An 18,422-nucleotide genomic window follows, 5' to 3' on the forward strand; every position below is an offset into this window, starting at 1 on the left:
GAGGTTAACTTCTTGCTGTTCCCTCAGCGCCAAGGAGGTGGTGTCTGTAAGATTGGCAAAGGCCTGCGCCGTCAGCGTGGACTGAGTCAGAGCAACGGCAGCCGTCACAGCCGTTGCAGTCAGAGTCACGAACAGTGCTGCCAAGGCCGCTGTGATCCCAAAATCCCTCTTATGCCTGAGCATGGGTAGCTGGTCCTGTTGGTAGACGGGATGAACCCAAACAGATTCGTTAAAGGGAACCCACATCAGTGGGGGTCGAAGAGCCAGCATAGCATACGGGAAAGACCCATTCCAGCAGTTTCCTGTAAAACAAGATTGGTTACTGCACTTGAAGGTGATGTCAACAGAGAACACCCATAAGTAGGGCGGTTTTACACATGCGGCCTCAGAGTTAAGGGTGACATTGGTGGTTCCATTAGAGGCAGAGGCGTTAATAGCAAGCACAGGTCTTAAGTCCATGCAGGCTCCCGTGGAGAGGCATAACCAATTTTCATTAAGGGGGAAGGGGAAACTTGTTGCCAAATTGTTGCTTATTTCCTTGTAGGGCTCCCACCAAGTCACAGCGCCATCAAAATATTGATGTCGCTGTGACTCCCACCCAGTCACAGTGAGTATGCCTGTACTGCGTGGAAGAGAGAACCGGGACCACCAAGACATGTTTAGATAAGTAACTCCCACGCCATCGACAGTGCAGGGCTGCCACGAAAGTTGAGACAGATCCACCATCTGTCTTTTACGGCTTGGGGATACACGGTACGGGCATGTGGGAAAATCGGGACGGGTGTGCATGGCTGCTCGGGGTCTACAGGCTAGTTGGCTAGCGTGTTTACCCGAACATTCAGGCGGATACAGAAATGGGGCGGACAACTTTACCGTCAGGGAGGTGTCGTGCCATTTTATAAAAAAGGGCAGGAAGCCTATGCATGATCCCAGATGACATGAGGGGTAGCTAACAGTGGAAAAGATGACCACATCATTAGTGATGGGGAGGTCAAAACGTATGGGTTTGATGGTTAGCGGTATATCTGGTATGCAGGGCAATCTGGCGGAGCAGCTTTTTGCGTACAGCTTTGGGAGAGAGGGGGCTGTAGTAGAAATCATGGCCAGCGCTGGCGGATGGTGTATTGCCGCCCATACCAGGTCTGCTCCTATTTCAGTGGTGGTGGTGAGCATCAGAGCCGGGAGGAAAGGGGTTGCCGGGAGGCGGCGTGGCCTAGCCATTCTGGCTGCGCCGTACCCTAAAAGAGAACCAATTACTATAGAGAGCATAATCATTATTGTGCTCCAGAAGTCATACGGTATCGCTCGGTCGAGCAGCAGTATCCTGGTCGGACCGATCTTGACCGGGCTGTTCGTTGCCGTTGAGTTTTGGAGTGTCCCCTGCATTGCGCTCCGTTGGATTCGCTACGCGCGTCAGCCGTTCTGGAACCCACAATGGTTCTCTTCCTGGTTCCTGTGGGAAAACACAAACCGCACCTCGGTTCCAGCTGACTACTGGATCCGGGCCCATCCATTGTCCCGTCAGGACATCTTTCCATTTCACCCATCCCCTATTGCTAGGAGATGGATTACAATGTTCCATAGCCGGGGAGTGGTTGTTGTTGTTCAGGTTCAAAAAATTGTATGTGAATAGTGCCATGGAGAGCCGTGCCTTTGGGGGCAGGCCCTGGCTTACTCCCCCTTTTTGTTTTTGTAGAATTTCTTTAAGGCTTCTATGAGCCCTTTCAATGATTCCTTGACCTTGGGGATTGTATGGAATACCATGTTTTAATTGAACCCCCATTTTTTTGCAGAACTCATTAAAGGCTTTGCCTATATAGGCTGGTCCATTATCAGTTTTTAATATTTTTGGTTTGTCCCATGCGGCCCAGGCCGCCAAGCAATGGTTTATCACATTAGACACCTTTTCGCCTGTCTCCGCAGTCGCGAATATAATATGAGAACAGGTGTCCGTGGAGACATGGACATATTTAAGAGATCCAAATTTTGTCATGTGTGTGACATCCATTTGCCAAGTATCGCCAGGGATCAACCCCCTGGGGTTAACCCCCGTTGATACGGCAGGCGTGTATGTGGTGCATGAGCCGCACAGTCGCACGATGTCCCGCGCGTCAGCCCTGGAGATGTGGTACTGGTTGGCTAGCGTCCTGGCGTTGACATGGAATTTGTCATGGAACTGACGGGCTTGCTCTATTGGAGATAACATATTGAAAATCCACAACGGGCGAGTGGCCGCGTCAGCAGCCGCATTGCCCTGTACCATGGGCCCTGGTAGGCGTGTATGTGCTCTTATGTGAGTGATGTATATTTTGTTGTGTCTATTTATGAGCAATGTCTGGATAGACAGAAACAAATTAGTCACTTTGGAGGTTGGCTTAATTGGGCCTGCAGTCTCAAGGACCTGTATGGCATTGATCACATATTTTGAATCAGAGATAATATTAAGGGCTCCTGGGAACTTCTCGAGGACGGTTTGTACAATTTGTAACTCTACCACTTGTGGTTGATCTGGTTCAAATTGTATGCTGATCGGAGGCATACCTGAGACCACATAGGCCCCTATCCCGGTTTTTGACCCATCAGTATAGACCGTTGTTGCAGGAGTAAGGGGTGCAGGGGCGGTGATTTTTGGAAATATCACCGGATGTTGAGTAACAAACTGTAGTATAGGGTCCTTGGGGAACTGATTGTCTATCTCCCCAAGAAAAACACATCTCAGGATGGCCCAAGTATCTATGCAAGCAGTCAGGATTTTTATTTGAGAAGCGGTATAAGGCACCCGAATAGCGTGAGGCGTGGAGCCAAAATGCTGGATGGCTCTACCATGTGCCTCCAGAGCCAGGGAAGCAACTGTTTCCGGGTAATGTTCAATAATCTTGGCAGGTGAAACCTTAGGGTGCACCCACAGAAGTGGTCCTTTCTGCCAAATCACTGCCGTGGGCTGAGAACTGGTCTGCAACAAGCAGACCTCAAAAGGCTGTTCTGGGTCAATTCTCTGTAATGTAGCTTTGCTTAGGGCCTCTTCTATCTTTTTTAGAGCAACTCTGGCTTCTGGGGTGAACTCTCTAGGGGAGGCAATATCCGGATCTCCTCTCAGGAGATCAAACAGGGGCTTTAAGTCCGAATTAGGGATGTGCAAGTAAGGTCTGATCCAATTTATATCTCCCAATAACTTTTGCATGTCATTTAGGGTTGTAAGATTATCTGTTCTGATGGTTACCTTCTGTGGAGAAATCGATGTAGGGGAGACTTTGGTACCCAAGTAGGTTACTATGTCTCCTCCCTGAATCTTGTCAGGGGCAATATGTAAATTGGCCTTTCTTAGGGCCTTGACCAGTTGGCCTAGCATATCCTCTAACCTATTTACATCTTTTGCACTGATCAGCAGATCATCCATGTAATGAATACACCTAACTCTGGGGAAGGCCTCGCGTAGGGGGGCCAGTAGAGAATCAAGGTAAATCTGACACATGGTGGGACTGTTGGCCATACCCTGGGGTAATGTGACCCACTCGTACCTCTGATCAGGACTTTCTTGGTTAATGGTGGGTAGGGTAAAGGCGAATCTATGGGTGTCCTCTGGATGCAGGGGGATTGAGAAGAAACAGTCTCTAAGATCTATAACATAAACTGGCCAGGACTGAGGGATGGCCGAGAGAGCTGGCAGCCCCCTCTGGATCGCCCCCAGGGGTTGCATCTGCGCGTTGACTGCCCTTAGATCATGGAGCAGCCTCCACTTACCTGATTTCTTTCTAATAACAAAAACAGGGGTATTCCAAGGGGAGGTTGATGGCTTTATGTGCCCTGCCTGAAACTGGGTTTTGACTATCTCGGTTAATGCTAAAAGCTTCTCCCTGGGTAGGGGCCACTGAGGTACCCAAACCGGATTTTGGGATTTCCAAGTGATCTTAATTGGAGTGGGCAGGAGAACTTTCTCAGTGGCCCCTAGGGAAAACCCAGCCCATGTCTATCTTTCCTTTTTTCTACAGACACGGGAGATGTCCGGCCCTGCAGGGCAGAGCCCAAGCCCTTGCCAGGGACATATCCCTGATTTCTAAGTATGCCTTTAGCTTGGGGAGAACAGGTGGATGTAAGAGTGACATCCATCTGAGTGAGGATGTCTCTTCCCCACAAGGATATCGGCAGCTGTAGAACAAAAGGTTGAAAATGTCCTTGGTGACCTTCCTCATCACACCAAGGCAGGGTCACGGCACTAACCTGGGGGGCAGCCATCATCCCCAACCCTTGGAGTGTGTTATCAGCTGTATTGGTGGGCCAGCTAGAAGGCCAGTCTTTCTTGGAGACAATGGAGCGGTCTGCCCCTGTATCCAGGAGTCCTGTTATTTTTTTACCATTAACCCTGAGCGAGAGCATGGGTCTTTTATCAAGAGTCATATGAAGTCCTTCAAAAATTTCTCCAGAGGAGCCAAAACCCTGATCCCCTCTAACCCGTTGTCTAGACTGGAATCTCTCATGGAGACTGGGGAGCAATAAAAGTTGTGCTATCTTATCCCCCTCATTAATCACCATGGTCCCTACATGAGATTGTACCATAATCTTAATGTTTCCTGTGTAGTCTGAGTCTATAACTCCAGGGATCACGGTAAGGCCCCGGAGGGCTGTGGAGGACCGTCCAATCACTAAACCAACTGACTTTTCAGGTAGCGGTCCTTTGAAGGTGGTCCCGACCACCTGAACGCCCATATCGGGTGTTAATAGGAGTCTGGAGGCGACACAGAGGTCCACGCCTGCTGACCCAGGGGTAGCCCTTGTGGGGGGCTGCCACCTTGTGCTGTCCTGTCTAGGGGGTGGGGGCCCATCCGTAAGGAGGGCCCCCTCTGGCCGTTTTTTGGCTCCGGAATCTCCCTGCCACTAATACGGTTTCCCTGGGCATCAAAAACTGATCTGCAATCTTTTGCTTTGTGAGAACCTTTACCGCACCTTTCGCAGGTCCCCGTTTGTTTGTCTGATTCCTGTCTTCTGGGTATAAATTCCCCCCGTCCAGTCTTGGGGCAGTTTTTTCTTATGTGGTTAGGATCCCCACACTGGAAGCATCCCCTGGGCTTACCAGGGTCATTAGCCTTCTGAGGCCTTGTCTGTCGTAAAGCGGCAGCTAAAAGGGCAGCCACGCCTGAGTTGGACAGTGGCCCTCCTATTTCTCTGCAAATCTTGATCCAAGCTTCTATGTCTTTACCCTTGTGGGGCGCTATGGCTGCCCTGCAGTCCTTGGTGCACTGCTCAAAGATCAACTGTTTAACAAGAGGAGCAGCAGCAATCGGATCTGAAAAGAGTCTATCGGCTGCCTCTTGCATTCTGGCCACAAAATCCACAAAAGGTTCTGCGTTGCCCTGAACAATTTTAGAGAGGCATTGTGAGGCCGCTCCTGTGTTGTTTACCTGCTTCCAGGCACGAATACCTATGTTGTGTATTTGTTCATATACACCTGGAGGGAATCTGGTTTGATCTTGGGCATATTGACCCTTACCCATAAGCATGTCCTCATTTTGTCCCCTATGGCCCCTAGCCGCATTTCTCTCGGCCTGCTCGGCAGCAAACTCAGTGTACCAGGCGCGCCAGTCCAGAAAAGCCCCGGGGGCCAGGCAGGCTTTAGCCAACTGGGTCCAATCACTGGGTGTCAGGAAACCACCGGCGGACAGATTTTCCAACATTGTTATAGTGTAAGGAGCAGTAGGGCCAAACGTGGCAACCGCAGTTTTGAGCTCCTTAATTTGCTTAATCTCCAGTGGTTCCCAGTAATTGGGTCCCTGGCCTTGCGCCAGGTGTACCGGATAGAACCCACATTGTTCGTACTCATTTGCCCCATGGGGGATTTGTTCCATCTTAAATGTCCATCTACGAAAGTACTTTTCTTGGGACCTTGGTATTCTCTCACAAGATGGTGTCTCCCTGTGAGATGACTGTCTCTCCCTATCACAAAATGGCGCCTCTTTACAACATGGCCGACCAGCCTTTAGGGCACAAGATGGCGGGTCGCCAGGCAAATAAGATGGCGGCTCTGCATGTGACAACGGTCCAGGCCACTCCCTCCATGGGGGTGGCAACGGAGGTGGGCCCCAGGCTGCCATCTCCCCATAGGAACTGGCGTTTGGGACCCCCCAGGGTGGCGCGGAAGGCTCTATGACCTTCCGTTGGGGAGTGCTCAAGAGTTCTTTTCCCTTTTTTAGGTCTGTCTGCATCTTGACTAGATCTCTACGTAAAGCTGCGAAGGGATTAGGGGAGTCACTTACCTCATTGTCCTCGCCCTCCGAGGTATCTGAGTCTGAGGAATCCGAGGCAGGGGGCGCCTCTCTCTTGCCTCGCTCTCGCGAGCGCCCTCGCACGCTCCCTGCGACGGACCCCTCCCGGGAGGACTCCGAGCGGGCCCCCTCAAAAGCTCGGCGGGCCCGAGAGAGCCCGTCCGCGCTATCTTTAGCCCCGTTCCTCTCCCCTTTGAGGCAGGAATGAATCATCTCCCAGAGCGGCCGAACCGAAAGTGGAAGCCGGCACTCCGCTTCTGCTCGTTCTAAATCTTTACCCAATTTCTCCCAACAAGGCAGGGACAAATGTCCCGTCGGCAGGAACCAGGGTGCCGCCTCATCTATTTGTTGGAGGAATTCTGCAAGTGTCTTGGAACTTATTGATATGCCTGAAATCTTGAGCAGGTCTTTCATTGCTCTTACCAGTGACTTGGAACTCTTAGTGGGTAAGTTGCCCATGCCTGTCACTGAGAAGTTTGTTCTCACCGTGTGAGGCTAGTCTGCCACGTACACGTGAGCCTGAGGGGAGTCTAAAAAGCCCTATAGGTGCGCGCCACCCAGAGCCCAGGTTTATCCCCTACTCACCTGTCCTGCAGTGCAGTACTGGAGCGTTGTCTGCCTCGTCTCGGGGGTGATCAGTTCCCCGTACGGGCCACCAATTGTCGGTGTCGGTCCCGGCCGGCAGGAAAAGCACACGACAAGAGTTGTTGGCGGACAACCTTTCCGTTTATTCTCTCTCTCCGTACAGCCTGCTCCGGGATCCCCGATCCCGCCCGAGGGAAGCCTCCTCTGGTCCGCCCTCCGCGGCTCCTTGCGTGCTTCTCTCTGCGCTTCTTCTCTCTTACTCTATTCTCTCCTATATCTCCTTCCTATTCTGCCTCTCCCCAAGGGTGGCACCAGTATATATACGGATACAGTGTCCAATCATATTAAAGTAGGCAAGGCAAGCTGATTGGCTAACGGCAGTTGTTGCTGGGCGGACTGTCTTACAGGGTGTGTTGTTTACTAAGCAGGAAGCAGGATATAAGCGCCATCTTGGCACACTCGATGGGAGGGGTAATCTAGCTCAGGCTTCACTCTTTCCTACAGGCCTCATATCACCCGGCCAGGGCCCCCAACAAGTAGTAACTGTTGCTTCTCATTCATGGAAATCTTGCATACTGAGCTGATCTCCAGCTTTTGACTCAAACAGACTTGTCCAGTCTTTGGCTTCATCCCTAACTAGTAGTGAGGACTTAGATGGTTAGGAAATTTCTCCACTTCTTAGAACATTTCTTTCCTTATTTGTGGAACAGGGGTAATTACCATACCTACTCAAACAGCTGACTCTGAGGATGACTTCAGATGGGCAAGCAGAATTCTCAGCACAGGACAAGGCACAGAGAAAGACCTTGGAGAATGGCAGCCACTATTCCAAATAATCAATGTTTGTTTCTGTTTTCACTGCATTTTTATTTCAACCAGAAATGACACACATAGTCATTTCTAGTTGGAGAGAAATGTTTTAAGCATTTCCTGTTAGGTACAGTGTTTCATGAAATAAACATTTGAATTGAGGCAATTATCCAACAAATCCAGTAAAATATCTCTCTCGTTATTCAGAATTTAAGTCAAATTTGTTCAAGTCTTTACCAGTGTTGTTGGGAGTAAGGCCACATGTTATGCATAAATGTTTTCTCCCTTTCTCTCCTGCCTTTCTAACATATTCAAATGTGGCTGAGCTGATTATTTTATTTGGGGTGTTTTAACAACTGTATCCAATTAAACTGCTGACTCATTTAGGAATGATGGAATTTAAAAAATGATTAAATAAAGCAGAAGCAAAATTGCGAAGCCTACAGAATTCTTCTCTGGCAGTATATCACCGCTCATTGTCTAATTCCATTTCACTATTACATACCTTGAGCATTCATTCCTTTTTTGTACCTTTCTCATTTTTAAAATCCTAATTCCATCATCCATGCACACATGGCAAGTTACCAGGGGGCCAGATGACCTTTCCCTACACTACCTTTTTGGATGTTCATCACATTTTCCATTTCCTAAAGTGTCTCATCAATTTAGGTATTCTGAGTAATGAAAATTCAACTAGCTCAATACAAAATGTACAGGACTGATGACCTACTGAATTCAGTCATTGTTTTCAGTTTTTCAAATAGAACATTTCAAGCTGGGAGCAGGGCAAAATGCCTACCTGGTAGGTTCATAAATTCAAGTATAAGGTGGGCAACCTATTTAGACCTTGTCCATAAATATATAAATGTGGGAATGTAGTTCAGCAGGCAGAGTATTTGCCCATTAGGCCCCTGGGTTGAATCCCCAGAATGTGTGTGTGTGTACGTGTGTGGGTGTGAGAGAGACAGAGAGAGAGAGAGAGAGAGAGAGAGACAGAGAGACAGAGAGACAGAGAGACAGAGACAGAGAGAGAGACAGAGAGAGAGACAGAGAGAGAGAGAGACAGAGACAGAGAGAGAGAGAGAGACAGAGAGAGAGAGAGGAAGAAGAAGGTAGGAAGGAAAGAAGGAAGAAGAAAGGAAGCCCACTATATTAATGGAAGTTTTTGACTCTTGCTCTTCTTCAAAGTCAAAATGTCTGAGAGAATTTTAAACCAAGAAAGTTAACCTAAATATTTCCAAGCTCTTTAGGCTTCAGAGATCATTCATTTCTTTAACACCAATCACATGGAATGTGCCCTGCGCTGCACAGCCATGGGAAGTAAGATTTCCCTCCTCCAAATGTCTCCAAATCTTAAGGAATACAGAAAATGTGAGACGGACCCATCCTGTAGTGATTCGGCAGTTCTTATTCTAATCTGCTGCTCTGAGCACCCTTGCAGGCTATTTCTTTCCTCATTGTATCCCTGCGTTGGGTTGCTACCATCCTGCCTTATATTTCCAGGTACCAAGTGTTGAACCAAATCTTTTCTGTATTCCCCAAAGTATAGCTAACACCAGGTTATGGTGTTTAGTAAAACTTTACTAAGACCGAGGTTATCAAAATTGAATTGGAAAAAGTAAAAATAAAATTTAAATCTTCCAAAAGACAAAATTCAAAATCACTGCTCACATAGAATACAACCTTCTGCTTTTTCTGAAAAGGTTTCTTGCCTTTGCTTGCATGTCTCTCAACTTGCCCCATCTTTTTCCTTCAAGCTGAGATGCAGGATTCAGATCATCTGCTAACTCTATAGGAATGATAGGAAAACATGAATCAGGTATCTGCAAACATCTTGCAACGAGATTAGCTGTGGTGTCAAAGAACACATGAATCAATCAAGAAAGACATTAAGTTGCATTAATTTTCTCCCCAGGATATCCCAGGAGAACATGCTGGGCTCATGGTGATGTTTGGCTCAGGAAAACAACACCTTCCTGGATCAATTTCAGAAATGTATTCTATTAAGAACAAATTTCTTCTCTAAGTTAAACCTTTCTCTTCTTAAAAGGCCTGTATGTCCATGCAACTTTTATTTCTTCTTGATTTTCACCTTTTGCACTGTTCTTAGATATGAGAACATACTCATTCATTCATTCAGAAGTTATTTATTATGTAGGTATTTTGTGCCAGGTGCAGCTATTAGGACATTGGTTTGAAATCACATTCTTTGTCCTTCCTTAAGGAGATCTGGTGGCGAGGCAATATATCACTAGAAATAACTCTTGAATACATAAATTGCAAACTGTTTGACATTCTAAAGAAAAAGGATGAGACTTTCTGAGTAACTGGAAGATACCCTTTAGGTGAAAGTGGGACAGAAGATGCTCTATCAGGGGATGATGTGTAAGCTGAGAAAGAAGAAAGAAGCGAGCATGAAAAGCAGTGTGTAGCCTGGGCATGATTGTGGATCAGCAAGGGGTGGCGTGTGGAGAAAGCAGAGAGAAAGCAGTCAAAACAATGGAGAAGCGTGTACAAAAGACCCTGCTAGCATTTTACAGGAACTAAAGAATAACAACCAAGCAATAAATAAGTGACACACCTGTAACATGTTGAACAAAAATTAGAGGAAGGTGAGATTGAAAGAAGGATGCCAGGCACCACATTTTGAGGATGTTTATTTTCAAGCTCAGTAATGAGTTTCTATCGATTCTAACTGTGAAAGAAAGTTGGTGACGAAAGTAAGGGCAATGATGGTCAGAGTTATGACTTTTAAAAGACATCACTGCGAGAGAAAAGTAGGGACAGGACTAGGGCAGCTCAGGTGAAAGACGACCATGGTGGAAGTAGTGGAGACGGAAAAAGTGAAAAGAATTTATGGAACAGGGTAGCAGAGCTGGGAGAGATGATCTGTTGTCTCTCAGAGAGTCACAAAAGAAACACATTCATCTTGAAAGTGGTCTGGGTGCTGGTTGCACAGTGCACTTGAAGCAGAAGTTAGCCAGGCTACATTCTTCAGTTGCATATAATCTATGCTCTTTGTTCTCTGTTGGCTATATCTGAATAAATACACATATAGTTAAATACAGTTTCTGGCTTAAAAGCAGTGTGCGTACCAGTTCCCTTTTTCCAGCTGGGAAACCATAGGAGAGGAAGGAGAGGAATTAGGAGACCCATTCTGATGGTTTAGCACTGAGAACCCTGAAAGTCACTGCGCAGACAGGACGTGTGCATAGGGAATTTAGACAGAAACCTGGAGATAAACATCAGAGATCCTTTTCACTTTTAGAATTTTACTATTACATTCTGAGAGAAATCAGATATGAAATAATAAACACACTTTCTGAAAAAACCATGGAAAGTTAAATAGGTTTATAAATCTTAAGGAATTCTTACAGACTGTCCCCGGTTCCTGAATTTCTGGTGGTAACCAGAGGTGCTTTCACTCTAGGAAACATATTCTGGCACTCTTGAAACAGACAAAATAGCCATAAGGATTATTTGTAAAATCATAATTATTGTTCAAAACATTTCACAGAACCGTAGTATAATTACCAATTACTTATGCTTGTGATTTTGAAATTACTAGATAGAGACCAAGCATCATAAAACCTATGGTTTCCAAGGTATCAGGAAAAGTAACCAGAAAGAAGTATTAAATTCAAGTGCTTTAAAACCTAAAGGATATGGAAAATTATAATATTGACTTCTTTAATTTAATATCTACTAATTGTCAAGCAGTGGCACATGTATACCTATATAACCAAAAGTTACACTTTTTAAAGTGTTCCTGGTGCTTTAACATAGAGAATTAAAACATTCAGATAATTAAAAAAAGAAATTTCACTGTCTCTTCATTAATAATTTGAATTAATCAGGAACTTTTTTCTTGGTAATTAGCTAAATTATTACTTAGTGGCTTGATTATATATTACTCTGCATCACTATTCCTTTCCAGATGAGAGTATTTTAGAAGATACAATAAAAATAAAGGTATATGTGTGCTTTTGTGTTACACATGCACATACTTTTTTTTGTACAGAAAATTGTACCCAGGACCTTGCACTTGCCAAGCAGACTTTTGTGACACTGAGCTATATCCCCGGCCACACACAGGAGTTTTGCTGTTGACATATATAACTGTTACAGAATATCTACTGCAAAGAATAGTTATGAAATATAAATGCTACTAGGAATTTGAAGAAATATGAAGAAATATGTTCAGAAACAGATCTACCACTCACTGAACAGAGTACATATCTCACCTATAGGTTATTATAATTATTTCAGAATGGGTTGACAGGAAACTGCACGGAGAGTTAACCACATTTAAACTGCTTCCAAGTTAATCATGGTAAGAGCTACACAGTCATTTTTTTCAGAGCTGGAACAGTAATTTTCTGGCCCATCACCATTTAGTTTATACCACGTCACTGGAGATGCAAATACATGTTTAAGACTCCTACATTCCAATAAATTATACAAATTGCCTGACAAAGAAAAAGTTTGATTTAATCGACATTAGTGCTAAGCAAAAAATCCCAGGGAAACAAAGGAAACCCTGATAGAAAGCAAAACCAACTGAAAATACAGAAAAATTGTGGGGCACAAGTTCAACAGAAAGAATATAAGGGACATGTGGCACCTCACAACACACATGGCAGTCATTTATTTGTGCACACTTATATACACACTTGAAAAAGCCACACCATATTCCTTTAGGGAAAAACACAAGAATAATATAGACATCAAGGGTTTGGAAATAAAGCGTAAATGAAGTCTTCTAAGGGTAAAATGAGGATAGAATTAATGAGCTAATCAACATTTACTTTCTAAATAGCTCCTGGTGTGCTAAGAAATAGGGCTAAGCTTTGAGCAGAAAAGTTCAGATTCAGTTTATTAGTGAGAAAAGGTTGTATAACCTAGCATACAATGGCCATACAGAAAGCCAGGTAAGAATTGGAAGAGCTGAGCCAGGGAGCTGGAAACTAGACCACAGGGCCTGGCTCAACCACCTCCATGGGAAAAGTATGACTTTTCTCTGTCTCTGATTCTTGGTTTGTAACACAGAAATTGGAATAGGTTCGGATTAAATGTGTTCATTACTGCAAAGCACTTAAAATAATGATAAATACATAGACATAGTTTAGAGACAATAAAAGTATTGAGTAATTAAAGTAAAAGCATTGAAAAAATAAAAATATTGAGTTTAGCTCAATAAGTTTTTTCTTTATTATCCTAATGGGTTTTGTTCACATTTTACAAGAAAGAAAGAAGCAATTCACAATTTTCTGAAATCTACACTTGTTGCGTTTTCTACTGAAATGTGAAGTTGGCTTCTGAGACAGTCTTTTCCCTTTCTTTGTTCAGTGACTTGAAGGAAATGTATGGTTGTTTCTTGCAGTCTCAGTCAGGACCACACTCTACAGAAATACAAGTATTTAGTGTGTGAGTACTTTTAAACTTTTGTGCTAGGCTATGTGTAAGGGTATAAAGTGCACTAAAACTACCCTCGGGTCTTCTAATACATTGTGTGGTATCCGTAAGAATCCCGGAAAGCAGGTGGGGAAGATGGAGGGGAGATCCAGACAACACTGCTTGACATGTAACACATGCTCAGTAGACAATTTATCTTCACAGTCTCACTTCACAGCGTTTTGAAACTCTCTAGGACACCTCCAGGCCTTCACAGCTGGAACACAAAAATACTCATTATAATATTTAAGCCCTACTGCTTATTACTTCTGAAAACTGAAAAAAATAGTATTTCCCATCATGTTAAAAGACTTCCTTTTGTGATTCCCCAAACAGGGAGGAAGTTAGATATAGCTATGACCTATTATGTCATTTTATAGCTATTTTTGTTTATGTAAGATTGTTCCTCAAGGAACAATTGCCCATCTAACTCTAAGTGACTCATGCCATGCTCTTTTATCTACTGACTTTGAAAACTTAACTGACTTCAGATTTTGTGATTAAGGAATTTTACTAATCTGAATAATGAATCCAGTTCATATCGTAAAATAAATCAGAGCCTTCAAAAACATACTTTTGCAGAGATGTTTAGAAAGATAAATGGAAATCAATTTGTAAAATGCATCATTGCTGCCTCAATCCATTCCATATTATCAGTACATCAAAAAGCCTCTGTTCACAATCATGTGTCCATTTTGGGATAGCATACAGGTTTTCTATTATGTAATTTAAAATCAAAGCTACCCATTAAGCAATTCCTCAAGATAAGAAAGATAAATTTAAGTCATTTGTAAGAAAATGGATACACTTTGAGAACATAGATTTAAGTGAAATAAATCAGCCATAAAATGTTAAATATCTCAGGGTTTCTTTCATATGAGAAAACCAAAATATAAAAAAGTTAAAAAGGAAAATAAAAGATAGATAATAGGAAACAGAAAGACAGATCTTTGCATATAGGAAGGGGACTAACAGATAGAGGGAGGGAAAAGTGAGGGAAGAAGGAGACAGAAGAAGAATTAAAATGTGATATATATATATATATATATATATATATATATATATACCAATTTCCCATAGCAAACATAATCATTATAATCACATACGCTAATAAAAACTAAAATGAAATTAATAAATAACTTCCTTAAAGCAAAAAACAAAAGACAGAAAAGAAAAAGAAAAAAACATTTCAAAACATAATTCAAACAAGAAGTAATTATTATTAATTACTACCTGGAACCCTTTTCCCAGTTCTAACATTAAATACAGTTAACATCTGCTATATTTTGTATCTCGAATATTATCCTTCAAAGATTCATATGTTACAGATGTGATCCCATCCTGTAATGCTATCAGGAAGTGGTAGAATCTTCAGGAAATGAAGCCTGGTAGAAGAAAATCAGGTCACTAGGTGCCTGTCCTTTACCTTGGGCTCTGATCTCTCTCTGTCTCTCGGTTTCTGACTGTCTACCTGTCCACCTCTCGGTTTCGAATCCACTTCCTAGTCACAGTAAAGGAAATGGCCTCCTCCGTCACCTGTTCCCACTATGCTGCCCTCTGCCACTGTAAGTCCAGAGCAGCAAGACCAGTGAGATACTGACTGAAACTTCTGGAACTGTAAATCAAAGTGAACATTTCCTCCTTTTAAGCTGATTATATCAATATTTTTTCCTAGTGCCTGAAGGTTGATGAACACAATACTTTAAATTATAAAATATTTTAACTGTAGACTTAAAGTAACATTCTTTTGGGCTAGGGATATAGCTCAGTGGTACAACGTCTACCTGGCAAGTGTGAGGTCCTGAGTTCAATTCTTTCAGTACCAAAAGAAAATAAATAAATAAAATAACATTCTGTCAAGCAAAATCTCCCCCCAAAACATTTAACTTTAGAATGAAGTCTGGTCTCATGTGGCAAAATTATTACTCTTATTTTCTATTTTTTGATGTCTAGTGTCATACTGCATTCATATTTTTAAACTTATTAATAGTCATTCATTTATTACTTAATTCCCCACATATACTTACTGAGTGTGTGCCCTATATAAACGACATTGGCATTTCACTCAGGGCAAGGCAGGTGAAGGCTTCTCTGCTTCTGAACCTTGCATTCAACCTCTTGAAATATTGCTCTAAGCCCTCGAGAAACATAAACATTTGTCTGCAATCAAAGCTGTTAAAGAATGGGGTGAAAGTATTGGCAAACATTTTATGTATTGTTACAGATATATAAAAGAATGGAAAAATAATTCATAGCAGAAATAGTTCTCACTTATTTACACCTATTTTGTGTTAGATGAGGTAAATATTTGTTACCTTACATGATCTCCTCAAAATCTGAAAAGAAAACCATAGTTATTCCCATTTTATAGACACAGAAAGTTTTTTTTATCTAATGTCACACAACTATTTAATGATAGACTATAGATTAAAGTATAGATCAGATGTCCAACTCTGTGTTCCTAAACAATATAGCATTATGCTCAGTAAATTCTGGTTGTAGCACCATAAATCTGTAGAAAATAGAGCTTATCTAGAATAAAATCTGATGAGATGCTCAAAAACCAATATGTGTCTGTAAATTTCTCTTAGGAAGTGTAGCTATAACTTTATAAAATTAGCCATTGCACAAGAAACAAAAGGTGGTGCACATGAACTTTCAGATACATGTGACCATAATGATTAACACATGGAAAGGTTGGGTAGCCCAAGGAAAACATATTGTCCGAGAGGATAAAAAGAGCGTACAACATTCCTAAGCTCTGTTTCACTTTGTTTTTCACAATTCATCTGCATTATTTCATGACGTTTGGAATCATTCAAAGATCATCTGATTAGAGAGTTATTTCCTCAGTCTTTTTCCATCACTTATATGTAGCTGCTTTCCTGTCTCCGTCTAAGCAAAGAAGTATGAAAATAGTCATTCTTTCCAAGTCGTAGAAAAGAACATCAAACGATTGGAGGTCAGTAACACAGAGAGGGTGAGACAGCTGTGGAACAAGTGACAGGTGCTTTGTGAGTCAGTAATAGCTGGATTCCATCTCACTGACTGCAGTCTTCAAGTCTAAATATAACATGATGGATTGTACTTACTTTGGGGACTATATAAATTAGTACAGAACACCTTTTGTTTTTGTCTATTTTAAATATCTGTAACAAGCCTCTTGAGACAGTCAATCATAGTTTCAAATAATTAAAAAACATAACATGTTCTGAGCTAGTATGAAAGTCTGAAAGCAATGAGTATCAACTTCCTTACTTCTGCACAGAGCAAGTCCGTACAGTGCTGTGCTGGATTTCCCATTGTAACTGAAAGGTGTATCTTCTCAAAATCCAGAGATCTTGATGCCCTGGAGATAAAGAAGGGGGAGGTCTATAAATTCCTTAAGGTAGAAACCTTTGTAAATATCACCACCTTTATTTACAAAAACAAAGGTGACGGCATTTACATAATGAATCTGAGGCAGACCTACACGATTACTTTTGAAAACTCTGCTTATGTCAGTGTCGTATTATCCGTGGATTTTGGTCAGTGTGCTGATTGCCAATGTCACTGCAACATTTGGCAATCAGGTAGCCTTCCAGGAGGTGCATCTTCTAGCTTTCATTGGATCCATAGCTGACCACTAGCTTCTCGAACAACCTACCATTGCTCTATGCAACACAGATTGTCCTCTGTATCGTGGTGCAATCTTCTGCAACAAAGAAGCTCACTGAACAAATCTGATGCTAACTCAGACAATTCTGGACATGCAAACTATTTAACTATTTCCATGTAACACCCACAGGAGGTCATGGTTGATCTCTGCTTCTACAGAGATCCTGAAGAGATTGAAAAGAAAGAGTAGAGAGTGTTGCAAAATAAATTGTGACCAAATAGGAATTTCAGGGCAAATAACCTGACTTAGGTCCTGAGTGCACTGCTGATCAACCTGAGGTCATGAAATGGTTCTGTGCCCATTCAGCTCTACCTGAATGAAGATGAGAACACTCAGATGGCCCCTGAAGCCTGGTCTGCAACTCCCAGTGCTCAGCCACTGCATGGGTGGCAACTACCAGTGAGTGGTTTCAAAGTGATTTTCCATAGCTCCTGAGCAAAATGGAAATGAGGTTGATCTAAATAAACATAAATTTCCTGGAAAAAAAAGGAGGAAACTATGAGCGTGAAAAACAAACAAAAAGCCCAGGATTCTGATAGTTATGCAAGCAGCAAAATTAGCTTTTATTCAAAGGGCTGAAATTGGGAGATTTAGAACTTTCAGAGATAAAGAATTGATACCTGCAACTGAGAACATTCTTTCCTGCTTCCTGACTACTGCAATGGACGAAGAGTTTCTGTTTCATTCTTTATATTGTCTTTAGGAAACAAACTGGGGCTACAACCAGACAGTAAAAGAATGGTGTGGATAAGGCCAATCCGAGCCTGGGACTTGCCTTTTCCTCCTTCTCATTGAAATAAAGCAAGAACTACCAGGAGTTGTTTTCTTGACATTTTTCCCTCAGGGACCCAAAAGAGTCTCTTGGGTTTCTCTCAAAAGTGCTACTAAGAGTACACGCTTGACTATGGCCAGCATTGAGCACAGTGGGCAGTGCAAGTCAAGAATACACAGTAAAGCACAGTGGTCTTGCTACTTACTGTCTCCTTAAAATTTCAGAGACTTTACTGACCGACCCAAAGGCAGCTAGTTGCTTGGAGCATGTGCTGGTAGTTACGCTACTTTATTTCCTGTTAGTATCTGTACCACAGTCCCTGGGCTATGCCCTCAGATTCCTGGCAGAATTACTTTGTAGAACTTCTTTACCTGGCTCGAATGCTCACTGTTAGGTCTCTGCATTCTAACTGAGTAACTGTAGTAGGGTGGCCAAGACCAAGTCTGTCAATAACAATAAGGTCATTTACTTACTCTGGGCTGACACTGCAATCAGCACTATGATTTCCACTTTACCAGTGTTACAGCTGAAATTTAGAGATAACTAGAAACTCACCAAAGCAGCACAGCTAATAGGGAGGTCAGCGAGGACACAAATGTGGCTCTGTGAGCCCCTACTGCCTCCATTCCTTCATGCTTTCCCCAAGCATCATCCGGGATAAGTTATCTGTCCTGCTCAGACACTGGCTGTGTGCCTCTTAGAAGCTGAGGGCAGTGGCTGATCCAATAATCCATCTCACAGTTAAACTATGGCAAGAGTCTGAATCCACCTAGGACTTTTAATTAGGTAGACATAGAACATTTAGAATGTTTGAGATAAATGGGATTCCAAACCTCTAAAGGTTATGGTATCTGTTTTATTACTTGTTTAACAACTAGATATTGTA

The 18,422-nt window shown here is 42.9% G+C and overlaps 1 protein-coding gene across 1 annotated transcript; it reads right to left on the minus strand.

Annotated features, from left to right (window-relative positions):
- Positions 1–1,172: 1,172 nt before the first annotated feature.
- LOC106028310 (endogenous retrovirus group K member 21 Gag polyprotein-like) lies at positions 1,173–6,671 on the minus strand. The gene is made up of 5 exons (XM_063258739.1): positions 6,358–6,671; positions 5,397–6,210; positions 5,069–5,249; positions 1,298–1,446; positions 1,173–1,238 (listed from the first exon to the last, which is right to left on the minus strand). Exons 1-5 carry the CDS (start codon positions 6,669–6,671, stop codon positions 1,173–1,175), a joined length of 1,524 nt encoding a protein of 507 aa, XP_063114809.1.
- Between the last annotated feature and the right edge of the window lie 11,751 nt (positions 6,672–18,422).

This window comes from Cavia porcellus, unplaced genomic scaffold, assembly GCF_034190915.1.
Source record: "Cavia porcellus strain 051 isolate PalLab524CR breed Dunkin Hartley unplaced genomic scaffold, mCavPor4.1 scaffold_12, whole genome shotgun sequence".
In the NCBI taxonomy this organism is placed as follows: domain Eukaryota; kingdom Metazoa; phylum Chordata; class Mammalia; order Rodentia; family Caviidae; genus Cavia; species Cavia porcellus.